Source organism: Mustela nigripes, chromosome 14 (genome assembly GCF_022355385.1).
Source record: "Mustela nigripes isolate SB6536 chromosome 14, MUSNIG.SB6536, whole genome shotgun sequence".
In the NCBI taxonomy this organism is placed as follows: Eukaryota; Metazoa; Chordata; class Mammalia; order Carnivora; family Mustelidae; genus Mustela; species Mustela nigripes.
In genome coordinates, this window is record NC_081570.1 from 36,743,740 (window position 1) to 36,767,347 (window position 23,608).

The 23,608-nt window shown below is 39.6% G+C and overlaps 1 protein-coding gene across 1 annotated transcript in view; it reads left to right on the plus strand.

Moving 5' to 3' along the window:
• The first annotated feature begins 3,604 nt into the window (after positions 1 to 3,604).
• The window catches only part of LOC132000829 (cytochrome P450 4X1-like), a 45,337-nt gene continuing 25,333 nt past the window's right edge, over positions 3,605 to 23,608 (plus strand). Inside the window, exons 1-6 of the mRNA XM_059374647.1 lie at positions 3,605 to 3,875; positions 11,998 to 12,139; positions 13,494 to 13,538; positions 14,891 to 15,018; positions 17,793 to 17,920; positions 18,005 to 18,159. Coding sequence (XP_059230630.1) covers positions 3,699 to 3,875; positions 11,998 to 12,139; positions 13,494 to 13,538; positions 14,891 to 15,018; positions 17,793 to 17,920; positions 18,005 to 18,159 — 775 coding nt within the window. The 5' untranslated portion in view covers positions 3,605 to 3,698. The remainder of the gene's footprint in view (positions 3,876 to 11,997; positions 12,140 to 13,493; positions 13,539 to 14,890; positions 15,019 to 17,792; positions 17,921 to 18,004; positions 18,160 to 23,608) is intronic.

Sequence of the window (23,608 nt, forward strand, 5' to 3'; positions counted from 1 at the left end):
CCCCCACTGTGAAAATAGCTGTCATTTTACTTTATTCTTCCTCTGCTCACCTCCCTTCCTACCCCCTGTCTTATGCTTATTCTCTTAGTAGATGAGTCCCCTGATCTGGGATGTCTCCATTCCTTCACTGTCCTCTTGTTTTGTGGATCAGATAACTACATCTTATATTCCTCATCCTGCTCTTTCCTTAAAGTCCCCAATATGTCTCCCTAGTTCATAAATTGAGTAACTGTTTCTAAAATATCTATGTGTTTAGCCCAGAGCTGGGCTCCAAGGAAATCTGAGAGATGTGGGGAAAAAAAAAAGTGTTTGCACTACCATGGACTTTTCAGACCTAATTAGGAACATAAGTTGAAAATGAAAAGAGATACACAACTAGGTTTCATAGGGTTGCACTGACTATGGAATGAGTCATAAATAAAAACATAAATAAGTGAGTATCAATGAGAGGTATGAAAATGAGTGTTTCCATTGTTCATAGGATGGATTCCCATGGGTTGGGTGGTTAGAGAAGCATTTATAGAGGAGGTAAGTCTTGAGGGCAGGTTCAAGAAAAGCAGAAGACACAAGGGATGGGACAGGGGATGGAGCAAGTGGAAAGAGTGATTGTTTTTGCTCTTTCTACCTCAGTGAAGAGAAACACAGAGATCAGCCTAGACTTCTTCCCTACAGGGGCCACATCCAGTCAGTTACCAACTCCAACAAAAACACTCTCCAGTATTTCTCCCATTTATTCTGCCTCTTTGTCCCATGGCACTCCCCCTCACCAGGCCACCATCACATCTTATCTGGATATTATAACAGCTTCAGAACTGGTCTTCTAGTGCCAGTTTTTCACCACCCCATAGACATATCATTTGCTCCTATAAATGTTAAGATCTTAGGATCTAGATTCTTGAGACTGACTGGATTCAAATCCTGGTCCCTCTTCTCACCCTCTGATGTCCTGGGCAAACTTCATAATCTCTCTGTGTGTCAGTTTCCATATATATACAATGGGGATAATGGTAATATCCACCTCAAGTTTTTATTATGAGGATTAAATGAGTTAATACATGTAAATCCCTTTAAAATAGTTCTTTAAATACTTTAAAATAGTACTTGGCATAAGCACACAGTAAATATTTGCCCACTATTATCTCCCAAATAGCTGTGATATACTACCTAACCATGTCACTTTCCATCTTAAATCCCTTCAGTGGATTACTATCACATTTTGTAAAGTCTGAAATCCTTACCTGGTCTGACCACATTGATGGGGTTTTTTCAGTGTCCCTATCCCCATCCTACAGCAAAGCAAATTCAATTCAGTGAACATTTGCACAGATATGCCAAGAGAAGGAAGGGATAGATGCTCTGCTGTTGGTCTCCAAAATGGGATTTTTGAGTTGAAATAAGTTTTGAAAGCCAGTCTTTGGCCAGAATAAATATTTTTCTAGCTTCCTGTATGTCCCATTATCATGTCCTATTGGAGTAGGCTGTAGATTTTCGGTCTCAATCAAGGGTGAGAGGACACATAAGGAAAGTTTCTACTACATGAATGGAAATTGTGAATCCCCACCTCCACCTTCCAGCCTGGTGGACTAGGGTAAGAATTAGCAGAAGAGGTAAAGCCAGAGGTTAGGAAAGCATCTAATTTTTCCCCTCTAGGCTGAATTTCTGGAAATGAAGATTTGGATAGATTTTGCCTTGCTTCCTTTTGGAGAGGAACCAGAGTGAAAATGGCAGTGAAGCAGGGAGAAGAATTGAGCTAGCATCCTCAAGCCTTTCTTAGGCTCCTGGGTATAGTGCAAAAAGTGCTGATGTTTTTTCTTTTCTAAGGAAGGGCAGAGAATGCCAAAGATGGACCAGAACGTCTCAGGAGATATTAACATCTCCAGCAAGAGCCTGAGTAAGACTGGGACAGCTAAGGAGTCCCCAGGCCCTGACCCTGCTGGAAGAACTAACCAGAAGTTCACCAGTCCCACTCTACTACTTGTCAGTCAGCCCAGAGGACCCCAGGATGAGAGAAAGACTAGACGTCACAAAGCCAAGACCCACCTGGATCCTGAAAGCAGAGCATGGATCTGAGGTCCTCAGCTTGATCACCATGATGTGGTCATATGAAGGCCACCATACACTTGCTATGATTTGGAGAAGGGAGAGGGTGCCAAGAAAGAATCTGAGTTACTCAGAGGAGACTGCATAAACAAGAAGATTCTGAGACACAGTCCAATAACAATAGTTGAAGGATGGAGGTAGGTGGACATAGAAGAACTGTAACAGGTAAGGTGTGGGACATAATGGAACATACCAGGACCTGGTACTTAGTCCAGATGAAGTTATCACAATTAGAGTTTGTCTAAACTATTAACCCACCAAACAAAACCTGGAATGGAGACTGGGGTGGGGCTTAAGGAGTGGGAGCAGGGACAGGGAGGAGAATAGGGAGTTGTAGCAGAGATTGAGTTTATTGTTCAAAACTGTAAATCCAACACCTAACGTGCCTTTCTTAGCATAAATAAATGAATGAATAATTGAATTTTGGGCAAGGGGGACAGCAGCTTGGGAAGTCAGCTCTGCTGGATCCTAGTTCACCACCTAATAAGTAATAAGTACCAAAACTGCATTAGTTTCTAATTACTTTGCTACATTTTCCTATTATCTATGCTCTCAAAGTTATGAATGTCTCTTGGATAGATCTGGCTTCATAGGCATGAAACAAGGCCCCATACTCAGAAGCATACTCACATGCTTGGTTTAATGCTTCTCTGTCATCATCTTGAAATTGTTAATGAATTTTTAGCAAGGGGCCTCACATTTTCATTTTGCCCTGGGATCCACAAATTATATAGTGGGCCCTGATCGTATCTGTAGCGTCTTCTGTAGCTTGAAATAACACATGGTGGACATTGGCAAATGCTAGAAATCCGAGTGAAGATCAACTGTAAAACATTTACCGACACACCACTAGACAAGTCACACTATGTAAGTGTAATGATTACACATGTCCATTCCCAACTCCCAGATCCCTGTGGGTTCTGACAGAGTTTCAGAGAGGGAAAGGTTTTTGTGTTTGGGTTTTTGTTTTGTTTTTATTAACATATTAGCATATTAACATTTATCTGTGGCCTCAACCTTGGTATTATTTTGAAACCTAAATTCTGACCTCCCATAATTGAAAACTGTCACAGCTGAAGTGTGACACTCCAGAAGGGCATTAAGAAGTTGCCCTGTGGACTCTGAAAAACAATCTGAGGGTTTTGAAGGGGCGGGGGTGGGAGGTTGGGGGAACCAGGTGGTGGGTATTGGAGAGGGCACGGATTGCATGGAGCACTGGGTGTGGTGCAAAAACAATGGATACTGTTACGTTGAAAATAAATTTTAAAAATTAAAAAAAAAATAAGTTGCCCGGTGTGGTGCATAAACAATGAATCTTGGAACACTGAAAAAATAAAATTAAAAACAAAACAAAAAAGTTGCCCTGAATGAAGATTCGCCTCAATTGATAAAGGGTTAGAAATCGGAGAACTCGAGACTGCCTCCTCTGGCCAAGCTGGCGCTTTCCCTCCCAGATGTCCTCCTCCCGGGGAAAGAGCGGAACTTGCTGGAGGGCACAGAGTCGCGGTGGGCTGGGCAATCCTCTTCAGGCGCCGGGCGGGGAAAGCCCATCCCCTCCGGAGCCCCGGAGGCCGCCTGCGACCGCGCAGCGCACAGCGATGGAGTCCTCCTGGCTCGAGACGCGCTGGGCGCGGCCCTTGTACCTGGCCTTCGTGTTCTGCCTGGCGCTGGGCCTGCTGCAGGCCATCAAGCTCTACTTGCGGAGGCTGCGGCTGCTGCGAGACCTGTGCCGCTTCCCCGCGCCTCCCATCCACTGGTTCTACGGGCACCAGAAGGTAATGGAAGGGAGGGACGGAGAAGGATGCTTCCGAGGATACCAGGCGGGCGGAGGGATGGGCTGCTTCCTCCCTTCCCTTTCATTGCTGCATCCTGCCCTCTCTGGCTCAGCCTGTGGCTCTCGGCATCTTTTCACTACTCTGGGCTTGCTCCCTCACCAGGTTGCAGGTAAAGAGAAACAAGCCTGGAGCCCCAGGATTGGAAGCTTGCGGGGGGCGGGGGTAGGGCGCTGCTGGGAGGACGTATGTAGAGACTGCCTACAGAAAAAGATCCTCCTGTAATATAGGGCAGTCTCTGTTGCTTCACCTATCTCTTGCATTTATGCACTGCATCTTAAAAATTCCACACGTTGGGGGAGGGTTTGTGCTATGGTGAGTGCTGTGAAGTGTATAAACCTGGCGATTCACAGACCTGTACCTCTGGGGCTAATAATACCTTATATGTTTATAAAAAATTTCTTTTAAAAGCCTTCCACACGAATCGCTTAAAAATAGTTATGTTACTCTAAATATTGCTTATTAACTGCAGAAAATAAGCAAAATAGAACACAATTAGTTGCCACCCTTAGTGCATTACAACCAGAGAAAATGAACTTTTCCCAAGATTTGGGGAAGTAAAGAGCAGCCCCCACCAATCACTCAGAAAGTGATGGCAAATTGAAATGTGTAAGAGGGAGACCTTTACTTTGTGGTCCTCTGTTGTCCAAATCCAGTCTCACCCCAGATTCCTTGTTTTATTCATTCAGCCAGGTTTGAGTGGAATTGTGTGATGGGTGCTGGGATTACAAGCAGAACGGTACCAGCCCTCAGAAGCCCAAGTCAGCCGGGGGAAAATTGGAGGGGGAGACGAACCATGAGAGACTGTGAACTCTGAGAAACAAATTGAGGGGTTTGGAGGGGAAGGGGGCTGGGGGATTGGATGAGCCTGGTGGTGGGTATTAAGGAGGGCACATATTGCATGGAGCACTGGGTGTGATGCATAAACAATGAATCGTGGAACACTGAAAAAATGAAATAAAGTTTAAATTTAAAAAAGAGAAGAAGAAGAAGAAGAAGACCAAGTCAGATGCATACTTAAACCACAAAGAGAAAATGCAAATACAGGGTAATGAGTGCTTTGATAGAAGCCTAGGGACAGGGGATCTTGGAAGGAAATAGGCTTCTCTACCTAGGGAAGGAAGGAAAGTCTATGGAAATCTGGGCAGAATTTTAAAGGATGGCTGGTGTGGGGAGGGGGGTCCCCAGCAGAGCTAGTATATGATCCTTTGGCTCCCCCACTCCCAGTCGTTCTGCCCAAAAGCAACCACTCTCAACTGCTCTGCCTGTTTATTTCAATCCTTACTGGCAAAATAATATTACTATGTTGGGTTTCTTAATTTAATGATTTTAGATATCCTTTCATTAACTCTCTCATGATGGGAGTAATCACTTATACCTCATCTTTTACTGTCCCAATATAGTTACATTGTGTTTTTTGTTAAATAGAATAATTAATATTTATATTATTTTGATTATGTAAATGTTTACTTACCACTGATCTAATGGTTGATTTTGTTTCTTTTCTCATAGAACTTTATTTCTCTCCTGGTGTTATTACCTTCCTCCTTTTCTCATATGCTGTTTTTCAAAATCTATCACTATTTTTCCCCAAATATTTTTAATAGATCTGTCAAATACATCTCAACAATATTTCCAAATATTGAAACATATTGAAAAGTCTGTCAGCCTATGTGCTTTTCTGGAGGCATTTCTCCCAACAACCTCACCTCCCCAATCGAAATCAATGTTCTCTAGGCTCGGTACCCAGATAATGTACTACCCTGTGTCCTATATTCTGTTTCCTGGATACTGCGTCTTTTCTTTTTCCTGATTTATTTCATCATTTTTATGGGTAGCTTCTTGAGATTGAGTGAAGGAATGTCAGGTGAATTTTTTGAGCTCTCGAATGGCTGAAAATGTCTGTTAAAATTCATAACTTGATTGATAGTTTGGCTGGGTATAGATTATACTTTGGATATAATTTTCTCTCAGAATTTTGAAGGCATCATTCCATTGTCTTCTACCTTTCAGGATGATGTTGAAAATTCTGATACCTTTCCAATTTTTTTCAGAACACATTTACTGTAGTAAAATGTCCATAACATAAAATTTACCATCTTGGGGCACCTGGGTGGCTCAGTATGTTAAGCCTCTGCCTTCGGCTCAGGTCATAGTCTCAGGGTCCTGGGATCAAGCCCCTCATCGGGCTCTCTGCTCGGCGGGGAGACTGCTTCCTCATCTCTCTCTCTCTGCCTACTTGTGATCTCTGTCTGTCAAATAAATAAATAAAACCTTTTAAAAAATTTACCATCTTAACCATTTCTAAAAGGGCACAGTTCAGTGATATTAAATACATTCATAATGTTGTGCAGTCGTTAACACCATCCAACTCCATAACTCTTTTCATCTTGTAAAACTGAAATTCTGTGCCCATTAAACAATAGTTCCCCATTTCTATCTTTCCCCAGCCCCTGGCAAGCACCATTCTATTTTCTGTCTCTACAATTTTGACTAGTCTACAATTTTGACTACTACTATTTCATATAAGTGGAATCGTGTAGTATTTATCTTTTTGTAACTAGCTTATTTCACTTAGCATAATGTCCTCAGGATTCATCCATATTGTAGCATATGTCAGAATTGTCTTTTTTTTTTTAAATCTGAATAATATTTCACTGTGCCTATATACCTTATTTTGTTTATTCATCCATCAGGGGATGTGATTGGTTGTTTCTACATTTTAGCTGTTGTGAAGAAGGGTGTACAAAAATCTCTTTGACACCCTATTTACAATTCTTTTGGATAAGTACCTGGAAATGGGATTGCTGGATCATATGGTAATTCTATTTTTAATTTTCTGAGGAACCGCCACACTGTTTTCCACAGTGGAAGTACCATTTTACACTTCCACCAGAAGAGCACAGGGGTTCCAATTTCTCCACATTCTTACCAACACATGCTGTTTTCTTGGGGGGGGGGGGGTGTTTGTTTGTTTGTTTGTTTGTGTTTTGTTTTTTCTGACAGTTGTCCCAATGAATCAGAGGTAGTATCTTATACTTTTGATTTGCATTCTCCTAGTGATTAGTGATGTTAAGCATCTTTTCATGTGCTCAGTGCCATTTGTATGTCTTCTTTGGAGAAATGTCTAGTTAAGTTCCTTACCCATATTTGGATCAAGTTGTTTTCTGTTGTTGAGTTTTAGGAGATCTCTATGTATTTTGGATATTAACCACTTATCAGATATTTGCAAATATTTCTCCCATTCCATGTTTTTTACTTTTTACTCCATTTTACTGTCTTTTCATTCAAATTTTTTAATTTTCATAAAGTCTAATTTGTATATTTTTTCCTGTGCATTTGGTTTCATATTCCAGAAATCACTGCCAGATCCAAAGTTTTTAAGAATTTGCTCTGTGTTTTCTTCTAAGAATTTTACAGTTTAAGGTCTTACATTTAGGTCTTTGAACCATTTTCCATTAATTTTTGTATATGGTGTTAAGTAAGGAAGGGCCCAACTTTATTCGTTACCATGTGGATATCCAGTTTTCCCAGCAACATTTGTTGAAAAGACTGTCCCTTTCCCTGTCCTGCCACCTTTGTCAAACATCATTTGACCATATATTTGGGGGTTTATTTCTAGACTTTCTATTTTATTCCATTAGCCTGTATGTCTCTCTGTGCCAGAACCACACTGTTTTGATTACTGTAGCTCTGTAGTAAGTATTGAAATCAGGAAACATGAGTCCTTCAGTTTTGTTCTTCTTATTAAAGACGTTTTGGCTATTCAAGCTCCCTTGATGTTCCATATAAATTTTAGGATGGATTTTTCTATTTCCCATTAGATTAGAATTTTCATAGGGATTATATTGAATTGTAGATCACTTTGGGTAGTACTGACATCTTAATAATAAATCTTCCAATCCATAATCATGGAATGTATTTCCATTTGTTTATGTCTTTTTAAATTTCTTCAGAAATACTTAGTTCTCACTATATAAGTCTTTCACCTTGTTGGTTGGGAGTATTTGGTTTTCCAATACTTGGTTTCACCTCCTAAATAGTTTATTCTTTTTGATGCTATTGCAGATGGGCTTGTTTTCATTATTTTCTTTTCAGATAGTTTGTTAGAACATCAACTGGTTTTTGTGTAGAAAATGTAGATTTTCTACATTTTAGTGTAAAAATGCTGCTGACTGCCAAATCTAAGGTTAATTCTTTATGTTTTCTTCTTGGAGTTTTATAGTTCTAGCTCCTTCATTTAGATCTTTGATCCATTAAATTAATTTTTGCATGTTGTGTAAGGTAAGGGTCTAACTTTACTATTTTTTGTGGCTATCCATTTATCCCAGCACCATTAGTAGAAAAGACTATTTTCCCCTCATTGAACTGTTTGGAACCTGAGTTGGAAAAACCCAGTTCTTTTCCTGTGTTTCCCCTTTACTCTCACACTAGGACCATATTCACAACACTTCTGACACCAGGTGTTGGGTGAGTGCCCCCACCTCCAGGCTGCAATCAAGCAATCCTGTGAAACAATGCAATTCTGACACTGTCTACCCAGAGAAAGCATCAGATCTCACAGATTAAGAACTCAGGCCCACAAGACTACCCCCCACCCCATTTCAGATGCCAATGGCAAGTCCAGATGGTTACTGTGCTTCTGACCAATCACCTGTAAGTTGGAGATTCCTGTGACCTCTTCTTTGGATCTGGTTACTATGCTGGAACAGCTCACAAAACTCAGGAAAAAATTAATTTACTGTTTACCAGTTTATTATAAATGGATATGATAAAAGATACAGATGAACATGCAGTTCGAAGTGATGCATTGGGTAAGGTACGTGAGAAGGGGCACAGAGCTTCCGTGCCCTCTCCAGATGCATCACTCTACCAGTACCTCCACATGTTCACTAAACTAGAAGGTCTCCAAACCCTATACTTTTGTAATTCTTACAGAGGCTTCATCATGTAGGTATGATTGAACATTAATTCCATTTCTGGTCCCTCTCGCTCTCTGTAGAATGGGAACTGGGACTGAAGATTCCAAGTTTCTAATTATTGCTTGGTCTTTCTAATGAGGAGCCTCCATCCAAGAGCCCACCAAGAACCAGCTCATTGGAACAAAAGACACTGCAATCAGTTGCCTGTAAACATGAAGTTTGTTTCTAGATTCTTAATTCTATTCTATTGATCTATATGTCTGTCCTTATGCCAATACCACACTGTCTTAATTATTTTTGCTTTGTAGTAAATTTTGAAATTGGGAATCATAAGTCTTCCTATTTTGTTCTTTCTTTTAAAGATTTTATTTATTTCTGTGTGTGAGAGAAAGAGAATGAACAGGAGGGAAGGGGCAGAAGGAGAGGAAGAAGCAGACTCTTCTCTAAGCAGGGAGTCTGAGGCGGGACTCTATCCCAGGACCCTGGGATCATGACCTAAGCCGAAGGCAAACACTTAAACTTTAACCAGCTGAGCCACCCAGGTGCCCATATTTTGTTCTTTTTCAAGATTATTTATGTTATTCTGGATACCTCTAGTTTCCATATAAGTTTTAGAATCAGCTTGCCAATGTCTACAAAAAAGCCAGGTGTGATTCTGACAGGGATTACATTGAATCTATAGATCAGTCTGGAAAATATTGTCATGTTAACAATATTAAGTCTTCTGATCTGTGAACATGGGACATCTTTACATTTACTTGAGTATTTTCAAATTTCTTTCAACAATGTTTTATAGTTTTCAGAGTATAAATTTTACATTTATCTTTTTTAATTTGTTTCTGAATTTTTATTCTTTCTGATACTGTTATAGACAAAATGGTTTTATTTTTATTCAGATTATTTGCTGCATTCATAATGTTTTAAAGTCCATAACCTCTTGACTGTCAGTAAATTTCTTGTGTGTGTTTTAGAGAAGGGCCTCTACCAGAGTTTTATAGATGAAAGATGGCTAATATATCAAGCTGACTAATAATACCAACTAACTCTACCTGTTTACATTATTTTATTTTTTTTACCCATTATGTTTCTTTTGACAATTTGCCACTTAGATAGTCACAAGGAACAGCTGGAACTGTTTTCCTTAACCTCCCTAAGGTCCAGTTTGCTCAGATGTAAAATGTAGGTTCTAATCATATCAGCTTCATAGGGTTCCTGGTATAAAGATTAAATAATATAAATCATGGAAAGCCTGATCGTGACAGTACCTAGCTCATAGTAGTGCTTTGTAAGTGTTAGCTATTACTATTTGTCTGGGGACTAAGCATTTTCTGAATATCTCTAAGCAGTGTTTCCTAAATATGTGTAAGACATATTTTCAAATGTATTAAGATAATATTGTGGATGAAGAAATATAAATCCATATATTATAGGAGTCACAATGGCTTTCCCTCCTTTTTGCCCAGTCAGAAGTTAATAAAAGTATAAACAAATGCTTGTGGCTGAGGGTGTCCGTAACAATTTCTAACCTAAAGAAATAATCCTCATATTAAACTGTAATTTCCATGAGGGCAAAGACCTTGCCTGTCTTATCTTGCCCTACATCTCTACTGCCTGGCATATATAGTAAGCCCTTAATAAATACTCACTTGTCTATGGTTTACAAATGAATTAATGAAGGAACATTTGTTTTGTTGGGAGACTTCATTTGCATTGTCAGTGGGTGCTTGTCACTGGCTTGACTGTAGTTAGCAAAAATGAGTCTGTACCATTTCAGGAGCTAGGTTTCAAGAATCTCAACCTCCTCGGGGCCCTAAACTTTCCAGAGAATACTTCATGGGATAAAGGTGCTAACTGGTAACAGAGGAAATTGGGAGCCAAAATTTTCCACTTTTTTCTGAGAGTAAGACAAATCACATGGCAAACTCTGTATGGTTGGTCACACAAGGAAGAACTTGCCAGCCTTAGGGATTCTTTGCAAGTCATGACCCCCACAATCAGGTGTCACTGGGTACACCAGACACACACATACAGGTGCCCCACACACACTCTGGTTATACAAGAAGTGGATATAAATTTATCTTCTTGTCAGTGATTTAGAGGAACTGTTTAAATGAGTCAGTAGTAACTTGCTTGCTCAGGCAAAAAGTTCATCTTTGATGGTGGTATTTGTACTCTGGTTTATAAATGTTGGAAGCTGAGAATTTTATTTAAACTTGCTTCAAGATTCACACACCTTATAAATGAGCCATCTGCTGTTGTGAGGGAAAAGAATGGGATTTTCTTTGTAGATGGAGTGGGCAGGTTTTTAGGGAGAAGCTTTTACTATGAAGTCACAAGAAAGAATCACTCCTCAACAATTAGAAAAAGGAAAAGGGAGAGGAAATAGTGAGCTGGATCATGGGTTATATTCAGTCAACTATCAACTAGCTTCCTACATAGGAAAAATATCTCAGCTTCCAGACTCCACTCCAAATCAGAATGCATGACCTTGGCAGGTGAGGCAGATTCAGGTCTCTTCACCTTCTCATTCGGGAAAACAGCTTACCATAGATGTCATTTGACAGGGACTTATTCTGGGGATGCAACATACATTTACATTGAGAAGATAAATACACAGAACTTCATTAGGTGCTTGGGTGGCATACTCAGTTAAGTGTCTGACTCTTGGTTTCAGCTCAGATCATGATCTCAAGGATGTGAGAATGACTCCATGCTGAGCAGGGAGTCTACTTGAGATTCTCTCCTTCTCCCTCTCCCTCTGCCTCCCCTCAATTCTCTCTCTTTCTCTCAAATAAATAAATAAAATCTTTTTAAAAAAAAAAACAGAGATCACAAGTAGGCAGAGAGGCAGGCAGAGAGTGAGAGGGGAAAGCAGGTTCCCTGCTGAGCAGAGAGCCCAATGTGGGACTCGATCCCAGGACCCTGAGATCATGACCTGAGCCGAAGGCAGAGGCTTTAACCCACTGAGTCACCCAAGATTTATAATTTTAAATCTTTTTTAAAATTATACTCCAAGCTTGGACATGCCAAGGAAAGCATGTTTGTGTGAACTTATTGAGGCCCTACCTTCAGCTTGCCTCTGTAAGAGGAGAGGAATCCAGACTGGTTCCTCTAACTTCCTTCACTCTTTTTTTTCACTACAGTTATTTCAGGATGGTAAAATGGAGAAATTTGAGGAGCTTGTTGAAAAATACCCTTGTGCCTTTCCTTGCTGGGTTGGGCCTTTTCAAGCATTTTTCTACATCTATGACCCAGACTACGCAAGGATTTTTTTGGGCAGAACAGGTAAGAAAAGGGATGAATCTCAGGAACCAAATCCTCCTAGGAGTGATATATAAAACTCACAGACAGGATTCTAATGAATTCCTGAGGCAAAGATTAGAACTCAGCCTTTAAGGGGCCTAGGGACACAATGATGGCTACCAGAGCGGGGGATGGGTAAAATAGGTGATGGGGATTAAGGAGTGAGTGCACTAGTTGTGATGAGCATAGGATGATGTATGGAATTGTCGAATCACTACATTCTACATCTGAAACTAATACAAATTAGTTTCACTGTGTTCACCATCCTGGAATTAAAAAAAAAGAGAGACCTGGAGAAAGTGGGAGAGGTTTCTGACCAATCCTGAAAGGGACTATAACATGCCACCCAGTCCCTTATCCACCTCAGACTCCCATGGGCCCTTGAGGATGTATCTTAAAGCCAGGCTGGCACCACCAGATCACCAAGGGCTTCCTTTGCCTCTTGGATTTGTGACTTCAGTATCAGTAATAATCCTCACCCCCAAACCCTGCTTGAGCGTAAGTTTTCAGGGGAATTCAGAAGTAGCTCAGCCTCTGGCGTTTCAGGATGTTAACCTGAATGCTAGGTCATTAATTTACCAGTATAACCTCTTGATGGTGGTTCCAATTTTGGTTTTTTGTTTGCATATGTTTGTTTCCTTTTGGGGCACAAGTCACCTAACATCCCTATCCAAGCCTTTTTCAAAGCCTCCGTGGTGGATCATCTCATAGCACAAAATTAAAATATTTGGTATTTGCTCCATCAGCTTTAACTAACTTAGTTTTAACTAAGAGCGTATATTCTAATCTTTCTTCCCTGTCCACTGTTTCCATTACTTCTAGTAAAACCTAATAAAGGAAAACAGCCTTTCCCTGAAACTCTATGTGTCCCGTGCCCTCAGCCCTGATTTGTTTCTTGCCCACCTCTTAAAGGACAAGAGCTGTAAAATACCTCCATGTTAGAATTCATGTGAACCCCAAGAGGCATTCGTCCCCCTTCCTCTGTGGTCTGCCAGCCCCTGCTCTAATCCCTAATCTATTTTCTAAGAAGGATATAATATAATGTCCCAAATCCTGTTCTGGAAATTTGGTAACCCTCAAGGCAATCTCTGTTTCTGTTGGAGAAAGTGTAAATAAAGGAAGAATCTGGGTTTGTGTTCCTGTCTGCCTCCTGGGCTTTGTTGTTCTCTGGTTCCTCAACCAAGACTTGTGGTCTTCCTATGCCTGCCAGGGCTATAAGGGGTGAGCCCTGGGCTCCCTTTTGCTAATTACGCTTAGTGCAGGCAAATGAAGAGAACCTTCACCAAGGTAATTCCCCTCTAATGTTGTCATTTGTTTCCTCTACTTGACTCTGCAGATCCCAAGTCCAAGTACCCACACAAGTTCTTGATTCCGTATCTTGGTAAGTATGTGCAAGAAAGCAGAGTGACTCACTCTCTCGTCTGAGGTCCCCTTACTATTGTAGAGCATTCCAAAGAAACAAATCAGAATGCTCAAAAGCATTTAAGAGGATGGTAGTTCTTTACTACAAGTTTTCTAAGGGGAAGATCAAGAGGGAGTGCTCAGCCAACACAACACAACTTACTAGGAACACTCTTTGTCCATTTTTCTCTCCAAAGTCTCATCTCAAGGCACATGTATGTGAATTGGTCCCATCTCTGTCTTTAAAACTGCAGCCTCATGTCTTAATTCTTTATTTTATCCTTTCTTCTCTCTTGTTTCTTGGTTCTTCCAAAAGAACCAAAACTTCCCCAGTGCAGTTTTGCTCTGAAGTATAGTTTGACAGTATTTAATGAGCAGATAAATTAAGACTTTTAGTCATGTAATTAGTATTTATGTTAGACAAAGAAGGAAATAAATGAAAAAAAATTGTAGGTTTGGGGTTCAGAGGTATTTGGATTTGAGTACTGCCTCCCACTGACTAGTTGAATGTGATTTTGAGGAAAACATCTAATGAGTGTTACATCTCTGGGCCATTGTGAAGATTAAGTGAAGCACATATTTTCTACACTTAGTGTAAAGGCTGGCATTGGACCAGCGCTGGACCATGCACCCCAAGCCTGACATGTTGTAAGCTCTCAGTGAATGATGGAAATTACATAACAATAAACTTCAAGGTCATTTCAAAGCCAAATCGTTAATGATCTTTCTTGCAACAGAAGATTGTAAAACATTGGTCTTCATGAGTGTTTCCATTTCATATCATTTATAAGTGTAAAGCACAGGCTAGGACTCAGGAGGAGACATCTTGGGACAGAGTGGATATTCAGGTCTAGTTCCTTGCAAATTTTGTGTTTAAAGCATAGTTTATGGATTGATTTGGAGTCAAGAGGAGATGAATATTGTTGTGTTTCTACCACAAGCTAGAGGATGGTTTAGATGCCTCATATATACACCTTCAATTAATCTGCACAGCAACACAATGAAGTAGATGCTTGTTATCATACTTTATCATTGAGAAAACAAAGGCTCAGGAAGATTAAGTGACTTACTCAGTTACTATACAGGTAGTAGCTGGTAATTTCAGGATTGGCACACTCATCAGGCTACAAAACTTGGAGTCTTCCTCACAATGTTAAATATATCCATCCCAGATGTATGTATCAAAACTTACTATATGAGCACTGCTCTGATTTCCACTCTGTTATGACTACCTGTGTGCTACAATCACCCCATGATGTTGTGTTCCTCACCTCTCCTTCTTCATTTCATCTAATAAAATGGCATGAGGTTTTGTTCCTTTTATTTCTCAAGGAAAAGGACTGCTGAGTCTAGATGGACCCCAGTGGTTCCAGCACCGTCGACTACTAACTCCTGGGTTCAGTGTTAATATCTTGAAATCATATGTTGAGGAAATGGCCCATTCTGTGAAAACAATGCTGGTAAGTGAAGGGACAAAAAGTGCTCTGGTGTGGTGCAGAATGCTTCCAACAAGGAATGGGTTTAACATGTGTACTGGGTAGTGAAAGTGAAAAGTTGAGGGTGGTTCCTAGAAATTACCCAATGTTTAATTACCAGCTGAGCAAGAGGTGTCTATGTAAACTTCTGCTTTGGTTCTTTGGGTGATTAAATATGATAAAGATCTGGCCATCTGACTTAGATGTATTTTGAGACCCTGTGGCAGTAAACCAAGTACCAAGTAGTGAGATTCAGATGGTGAGTGCTATAAATGACAGGCAAGGGAACCAGGGCCAGCTATAGTGACTTCAGATTCAGAGGAGACTCAGATTTGCCAGGAAATATATAGCTGGACTTGATTATGTAGATAATATGGGTAAGAGAATTCTGGGCAGAGTGAGTTAGCATGAACAAAGCATGGAAGTTAGAATGAACTTGCCTGATGGACACAAAGACGCTAGCAAAGTCTACATGAAAGTTGCAGTTGTGAGTTTCTTCTTGTGGATAGTGGTGGATCATTAGTAGCTGACTTGAGCCCGATGTGAGGCTCTATCCCAGGACCCTGGGATCATGACCTGAGCTGAAGGCAGAGGCTTTAACCACTAAGACACCCAGGCGCCCCTGACTTGAGCCTTTTCAAAGCAGCAGGAGAATGTTGGCAGGGCAATATTCCTGTGGGTGGTCTCTGATTGATACATGAGCTCATTCCAAAACTCCACTTGTACCTGGTATATTTTAGATTTTTAAATTTGTACTTTTTAAAAAATCAGACAAGTAATCCATTAATGAAAGTTTTATTAGAAGTTTTATTAGAAACACTTCAAACCCCGCAAACAAAGCTAGAGTTTCCCTCCATCTTTATTTGTAAACCCATCCCTTTTCCCAAGAGAGAACCACTGTTACCCAGTACCAGATTGGTTGGGTTGTCACAGAAACGGATTCAACCTAAGTGGCCCTGGTTGGAGTAAAAAAAAAAACAACCCATGTCTCAGCTCTTGGCAGAGAACCAGAGGTGCAGGCGAGGGGGCATAGGGCGGAGGCCATGCTCCTTCCATTCCTGTGCTGCGCAGCTTTGTGCACAACTACAAATTAGCCAGTGGCGGTACTAGGTTTATCTCTGTTTCAATAAAACCCTTCCTCGTTTCTCTGTCCCACCTATGCCTGAGACCCCATTCTTGGCTCCTATCCTCTGCTGAACTGTGCTCAAGTGCCTCCAGCCTTGAGCCCCCCCCTCTTTGCTCCCATTTCTTCTAAATTTACTTTATTTACTCAGTAAAATTTACATAACTCAAGATGAAAGCAATTGAATAAACAATTGACATTTGGGTAAAAGCTTTAAAAAAAAAATCTCTGCCTTTTTCTTTAGACTTCAAAATGCATAACAGTCCTGAGCAATGGCATGGGTGCTCAACAAATGTAGGTTGAGTTCACTTTAACCATTCAGATTTATTTGTGTTTTACACAAAGAATGCTTATGATGACAAATACATTTTCAGCAGGGAAATTTATGGCAGTTTCAGCCACAAAGCATCTCATGTCATGTGAGTAGGTCACTTGGGGGAAGAAGTGGACAGAGGCAGCACTGGACTGGAAGTTACTCCCCAAAGCTGCTCCTTTCATGGCTTCTCTCTGTCCCCCACTTCTGAATTGAAAATGGATAAAGAAGATCCATTCATATAATTTACATACACAATGGAAAATTACTCAGCCATCAGAAAGGATGAATACCTACCATTTGCATCAACATGGTTGGAACTAGAGGGGATTATGCTAAGTGAAAGAAGCCAAACAGAGAAAAACAAATATCATATGGTTTCACTCATATGTGGAACATAAGGAATAGTGGAGAGGACCATAGGGAGGGAAAACTGAAAATGGGAAGAAATCAGAGATGGAGACAAACCATGAGAGACTCTGGACTCCAGGAAACAAATTGAGGGTTACAGAACCGGGGGGTGGGGTGACTGGGTATTAGATATTAAGAAGGGCACATGTGGTGATGAGCACTGGTTGTTATACACAACTACTGAATTGTTGAACACTACATCAAAAACTATATGTTGACTAACTGAACATAATAAAAAATTTAAAACTAAAACCAACCTGAGTCAAGGGGCAAAAAAAAAAAAAAAAAAAAAAGAAAGAAATGTGTTTGGTTTTTCAGTTTGGGGTTTTGTTTTGTTTTGTTTTAGAAAGAGGGTGGGAGGATCAGAGGGAGAGAGAGAATCTTAAGTGGGGCTTGATCTCATAAACCTGAGATCATGACCTGAGCCGAAATCATGTCACACACTTAACCAATTCAGCCACCCAGGTGCCCCTGAATTGAAAATGTTTTTTACGGTGTTCCAAGTTTAAGTGTGGCTATGGTGGTTGGCAGTAGTGATGGTGGGCTGGAGTGTCTAGCAATTTGGGGACTGAAGACGGAGGAAGCCCTGGGAAAATCCTTTGTAATTATAGGTCTGTTTTCCTAGGACTCCGATCTTCTTTAATGCCGTTATGGTAATAACTGAAAGGTCAAAGATACTTAACTCAGCCATTTACCAGACCTGGTTTGCTCCATGCTCCTTCTCTCCCAGCTGGGTGCAGTTTTTCTTTCCTCATGCCAAGTAAGCACTTGCTTAATTTACCTATTTGACCTCTGGCTCCTCCTAGGCCAGCACTCTACCTTACATCCTAAGATTAGGATCAGGGAGGAGCCTTTGGATAAAGGCAGTTTGATGATGATGATGATGTCCTTGATCTTGACTTCCTGTGCCAGGGTAAGTGGGAGAAGATTTGCAGCTCTCAGGACACAGTTGTAGAGGTCTCTGAGCATATCAGCTTGATGACCCTGGACATACTTATGAAATGTGCTTTCAGCCAGGAGACCAACTGCCAGATAAGCAGGTCAGTGACAGCAAAGCAAAAAAGACACCTGTCCGCCATCATCTAAGTCATTCATTGACATATTATCCCTGCTTTCTCTTCTAGCATCCATGATCTTTATGTTAAAACAATGTTTGAAGCCAACAAAATCACCTTTTACCGCTTATACAGTTTCTTACATCACGACGACATCATTTTCAAGTTCAGCCCTCAGGGCCACCACTTACAAGAGATGGCCAAAATTCTACATCAATACACAGGTATTTCTTGCATTTGGGTGGCCCAAGTCTATACACTGTCATAATTGCTTTGTATCTGTCTAGAGGAATAGGTCTCAGTGTAAAAAAAGAAAACATTCTTGTTCTTAATGGAGCTTTTATAGGGACAGTCCTGCTTTCGAAGATCTTGCTCGATCCATAGTAGTGGTTCTGTTAGAAGTTTTCTATACCGTGTTCATTATGTACAATTGTTATTAATACAGATATAACAAGGGGACATTTAATATCCCAAAGCATACAGGGCATATGGCTTTTTGTGCAATGTTTGCAGGAGTAAGAACACACCAAAAACACTCAAGCAACATAGGAATGAATATGGGAGCAGAGTGAGCATGGACATGCATTCAAAAGAAGGGGGAGATTGGGTTTGGTGGGCATAGAGTTTCAATTACACAAGATGAATAATTTCTAGAGATCTGCCTGTAAGTTAACAGTACTGTATTGAGCATGTAAAAGTTTGCTAAGTGGGCAGATCTCATGTTAAGTGTTCTTACTATAATAAAAAATAAATAAATAAAAGAAGCTCCATTTGGCGTGCCTGGCTGGCTCCGTCAGTAGAGCATGTGACTCTTGATCTCTGGGTTTTAAGTTCAAGCCCCATGTTGGGCATAGAGGTTACTTAAAATAAAATCGTTTAAAAAAAAAAAAAAAGCTCCATTCAAAAATGGATTTGGCAAGACTTATACATAAAAGTTGAAATAGATTAAGCCTTTTTTTTCAAGATTTATTCATATTAGAGAGAGAGAGACAGAGAGAGCACAAGCAAGGGGAGAGGCAGAGAGAGAGAGGGAGAAGGAGGCCTCCCACTGAACCAGGAGCCCAATGCAGGGCTCGATCCCAGGACCCTGGAGATCATGACTTGAGCCAAAGGCAGACACTTAACCATCTGGGGCCCCCAGGCACCCCAAAAGATTCAGCTTTTTAAGCAATTCAACATTATTTTTCATCAACACCATAATAGAGAGTATTTATCAAGAAGTTAATGAATCCTTCCTTGGCTCCACGACTTAGTGGCAGTGTGACTTTGGGCAAGTTTACTTACTGCTTTGTCTCAGTGTCATCTGTAAAATGAGGATAAAAGGCAACCTATCTCCTAGGTTTGTGGTGATGATTAAATATGTTAACATACATAAAGCACTTAGGACATTGCCTCACACTGAATAAATGTTAAACATAAAATGTAGTTACTTTAGCAAACATATATGCCTCAAAGAAATTTACAAGACACACCAACACATGCACAGCTACACAAACATAGATACACAGGAATGTAGATATTATGAGGAGGACACTCAGGGAAGCAGGTTAGGTTAACAATTTAAGACACAGGGGTGCCTGGGTGGCTCAGTGGGTTAAAGCCTCTGCCTTTAGCTCAGGTCATGATCTCAGGGTCCTGGGATCGAGCCCTGCATTGGGCTCTCTGCTCAGTAGCAGGCCTGCTTCCTCCTCTCTCTCTGCCTGCCTCTCTGCCTACTTGTGATCTCTGTCTGTCAAATAAATAAATAAAATCTTAAAAAAAAAAAAAAAACAGTTTAAGACACAGATGAACATTATATATAGCAGTAGTTCCAAACTTGTCCACATTGTGGCCCAACAGAATATTCTAAATTTGTATGGCTCATTAGAGTGGATCTGGGAACACCTATGAAGGGCTTGGTGAAAAAATTCTTTACTATTTCTTTATGTTACATAATTACGATGAAAAAACAAAATGCAGAGTATTGGGGGAAAATGTTAAATTTGTTCAAAATAAAACCTTTTCAAAATTCTTATTTTTTTGTTGTTAAATTTATTTTTTTTTATTGCATCTGGATTTTAAGTAGTAGTCACTAGCCTTCCCTTGTTCTAGGTTATCTCAGCCCTTGCTCTAATGACAGTTTGGGCTAGGTATGTCTTTATTATATGGGGAGCTGTTCTGTGCGGTGTAGGACTTCTAGCTGCATTCCTGATATCTACCCTCTCAGTGCCAGTAGGACTCTGATAGTTGTGGCAACTGAAAATGTCTCCAGACATCGCTCAGTGTCCCCTGGGATCAAAATTATCTGCAGTTGGGCTGCCAGAGTGACTGAGTTAGTTAAGCACCCAACTCTTGATTTTGGCTCAGGTCATGATCTCAGGGTCGTGAAATTGAGCCCTATGTTGGGCTCTGCGCTGGGTGTGGAACCTGCTTAAGATTCTCTTCCTCTACCCTCCCACTTCCCCCACCCCCGCTTGTGCTCGTTCTCACCCTCTCTGTCTCTCTCAAAAAGTAAAAAACTATAATAAAACATTTTTTAAAATAATCTGCAGCTTAGACCCACTGCCTTATACCCAAACTGTAGAGATGTTCATCCATGCTTTTCTTCGAGTGCTTGTGTGATTTTGTTCTTTTTGCATTTAGATCTCTGATCCCTTTACAGTTTATTCTTATGTATGGTTTGAAGTGTTGATCTAACTTTTCCAAATAGTTATCCAGTTGTCCTAACGCCATATATTAAAAAGTTCCATCTTTTCTGTGATATGTGTATCCATAAATATATATATCTCCCACGGAATATTACCCAGCCATAAAAATATTGAGATCTTGCCCTCTGCAACAACATGCGTCCATACCTAGAGGGCATTATGGAAGTCAAGTCAGACAAAAACAAATACCCATATGACCTCGCGCTCAGATGTTTTGATTTAAGAAACAAAACAAATGAACAAACAAAGAAAAAAGAGACAAAAAATCAGGCTCCTAAATATGGAGAACAAACTGGTATTTGCCAGAGGACAAGTGGATAAAGGGACGGATGAAGTAGATAAAAGGGATTAAGAGTATACTTACTCATCATGATAAACACTGAGCAATATGTAGGATTGCTGAATCATTATATTGTACACCTGAAACTAATATAATAATGTAATAATACTTCAATTAAAAATTTATTTTAATTTAATTTAATTTGAAAGCTCCATCTTTTCCAGCGATTTGAGATAACTTCCTTTATCAGATACTAAATTGAGATATGTCCTTGAGCTTATTTCTGGACTTTCTTTTCTATTCCATTGGTCTATTTGTTTATGTACTGAATCACAATGATTTACTTAAAAAGACTTTGTAGTATGTTTTTTTGTGGTGTTGTTTCTTCTTCTTTTTTTTTTTTTTTAAACAAACTAGGGATGCCTGGGTGGCACAGTCAGTTAAATGTCCAACTATTGGTTTTGGCTCAGGTTGTGATTTCAGGGTCATGAGATCGAGCCCTGCTTAGGGCTCCCCACTCAGGATGGAGTCTGCCTGAGATTCTCTTTCCCCCTCTCTCAGCTCCTCTACCCCATGCTCACACACACTCTCTCTCTCTCTCTCTCTCCTAAAATAAATTTAAAAATTAACAAGCTCTTTTTCAGAGAGTTCTAGGTTTACAGGAAAATCAAGCAGAAAGTACAGAGAATTCTCATATGCTTTCTCCCTTCCTGGTGAAATCCGTAGTTTACATTAGTGTTCACTATTTATATTTGCACACTCTATGGGTTTTGACAAATACATTAGGATACGTATACCCCTCTATTCCTAGTTTTCTGAGAGGTGTTTGTTTTTTTAAATCATAGACGGGTGTTAGATTGTGTTAGATCTTTTTTTCTGCATCTTTTGTGATGGTCCTATGATTGTTCCTCTTTAACTTATTGATGTGATAGATAACATTAATTGATTTTTGAATGTGGAACCAGACTTGCATATCTGGAATAAATCCCACTTGGTCATGGTGTATAATTCCTTCTATGCATTGTTGGATTCAATTGGCTAATATTTCATTGAGGATTTTAGCATCTATTTCATGAGAGATACTGGTTTGTAGTTTTCCTTTCTTGTAATGTCTTTGTCTGGTTTTGATATTAGGATAACGACTGGCCTCATACACTGAATTAGAGAGTATTCCTCTGCTATTTTCTGGAAGAGATTGTAAAGAATTAGTATGATTTCTTCCTTAAATATTTGATAAAATAAACCAGTGAAGTCATTTAGACCTGGTCCTTCCTGTTTTGGGAAGGCTATTAATGATTGATTTAATTTCTTTAATAGATATAGGCCTATTTAGATTATCTATTTCTCTTGTTGAGTTTTGGTAGATTATGTCTTTCAAGAATTCAGTCCATTTCATGTTGGTTATCAAATTTATGGGCATACGCTTGTTTATAATATTCCTTTATTATCTTTTTTAATGCCCATAGAATCAGTACTGATGTCCCCTTTTTATTTCTGATATTAATAATTCGTGTCCTCTCTCTTTTTTTCTTGGTTAACCTGGCTAGAGATTTATCAATTTTATCCATCTTTTCAAAGAACCAATTTTTGGTTCATTGATTTTATCCCTTGATTTCCTATTTTCAGTTTCACTGATTTCTGTTCTAATTTTTATTTCCTTTTTTTTAATTTACTTTGGATTTAATGTGTTCTCTTTTTAGTTTCCTAAGGGATAAGATTATATTGCTGATTTTAGATCTTTCTTCTTTTCTAATATATTAATTCAAAGTTATAAAGTTCCCTCTATGATGAATTCACAGACCTGTGCCCCTGAAACAAATAATACATTTTATGTTAATTAAAAAAATAGAAAAATAAAGTTCCCTCTAAGTACTGCCTTCACTGTATTGCATAATTTTGATTAGTTGTATTTTAATTTTCATTTAGTTCAAAATATTTTAAAATTTTTCCCTTGATATTTCTTTGGCCCATGTGTTATTTAGAAATCTGTGGTTTACTCAATAACTATTTTGGAGTTTCCCAACTACCATTCTGTTATTGATTTCTACTCCATTGTGGTCTGAGAGCACACTGATATGATTTATGTTCTTTTAAAATTTAGGGTGTGTTTTATGGACCAAATGTGGTCTATCTTGGAGAATGTTCTCTGTTAGCTTGTAAAGGAAGTGTATTCTGCTGTTGTTGGATGATGTGTTCTATAGAAGTGAAATAGATCCAGTTGACTGAAGATATTGTTCAGTTCAACTATGTCCTTGCTGATTTTCTGACTATTGGATCTGTCCATTACTGACAGGGGAGTGTTGAAGTCTCCAACTATAAGAGTAGATTCATCTGTTTCTCCTTGGAGTCCTATTATTTTTTGCCTTACATGTTTGACACTCTGTTGCTCAGTGCATTCACATTTTTTTTGTTTGTTTCCTTTGCCTTTGGAGACATATCTTTTTTTTTAATATAATTTTTTATTTTTTATAAACATATATTTTTATCCCCAGGGGTACAGGTCTGTGAATCACCAGGTTTACACCCTTCACAGCACTCACCAAAACACATACCCTCCCCAATGTCCATAATACCACCCCCTTCTCCCAAACCACCTCCCCCCAACAACCCTCAGTTTGTTTTGTGAGATTAAGAGTCACTTATGGTTTGTCTCCCTCCCAATCCCATCTTCTTTCATTTATTCTTCTCGTACCCACTTAAGCCCCT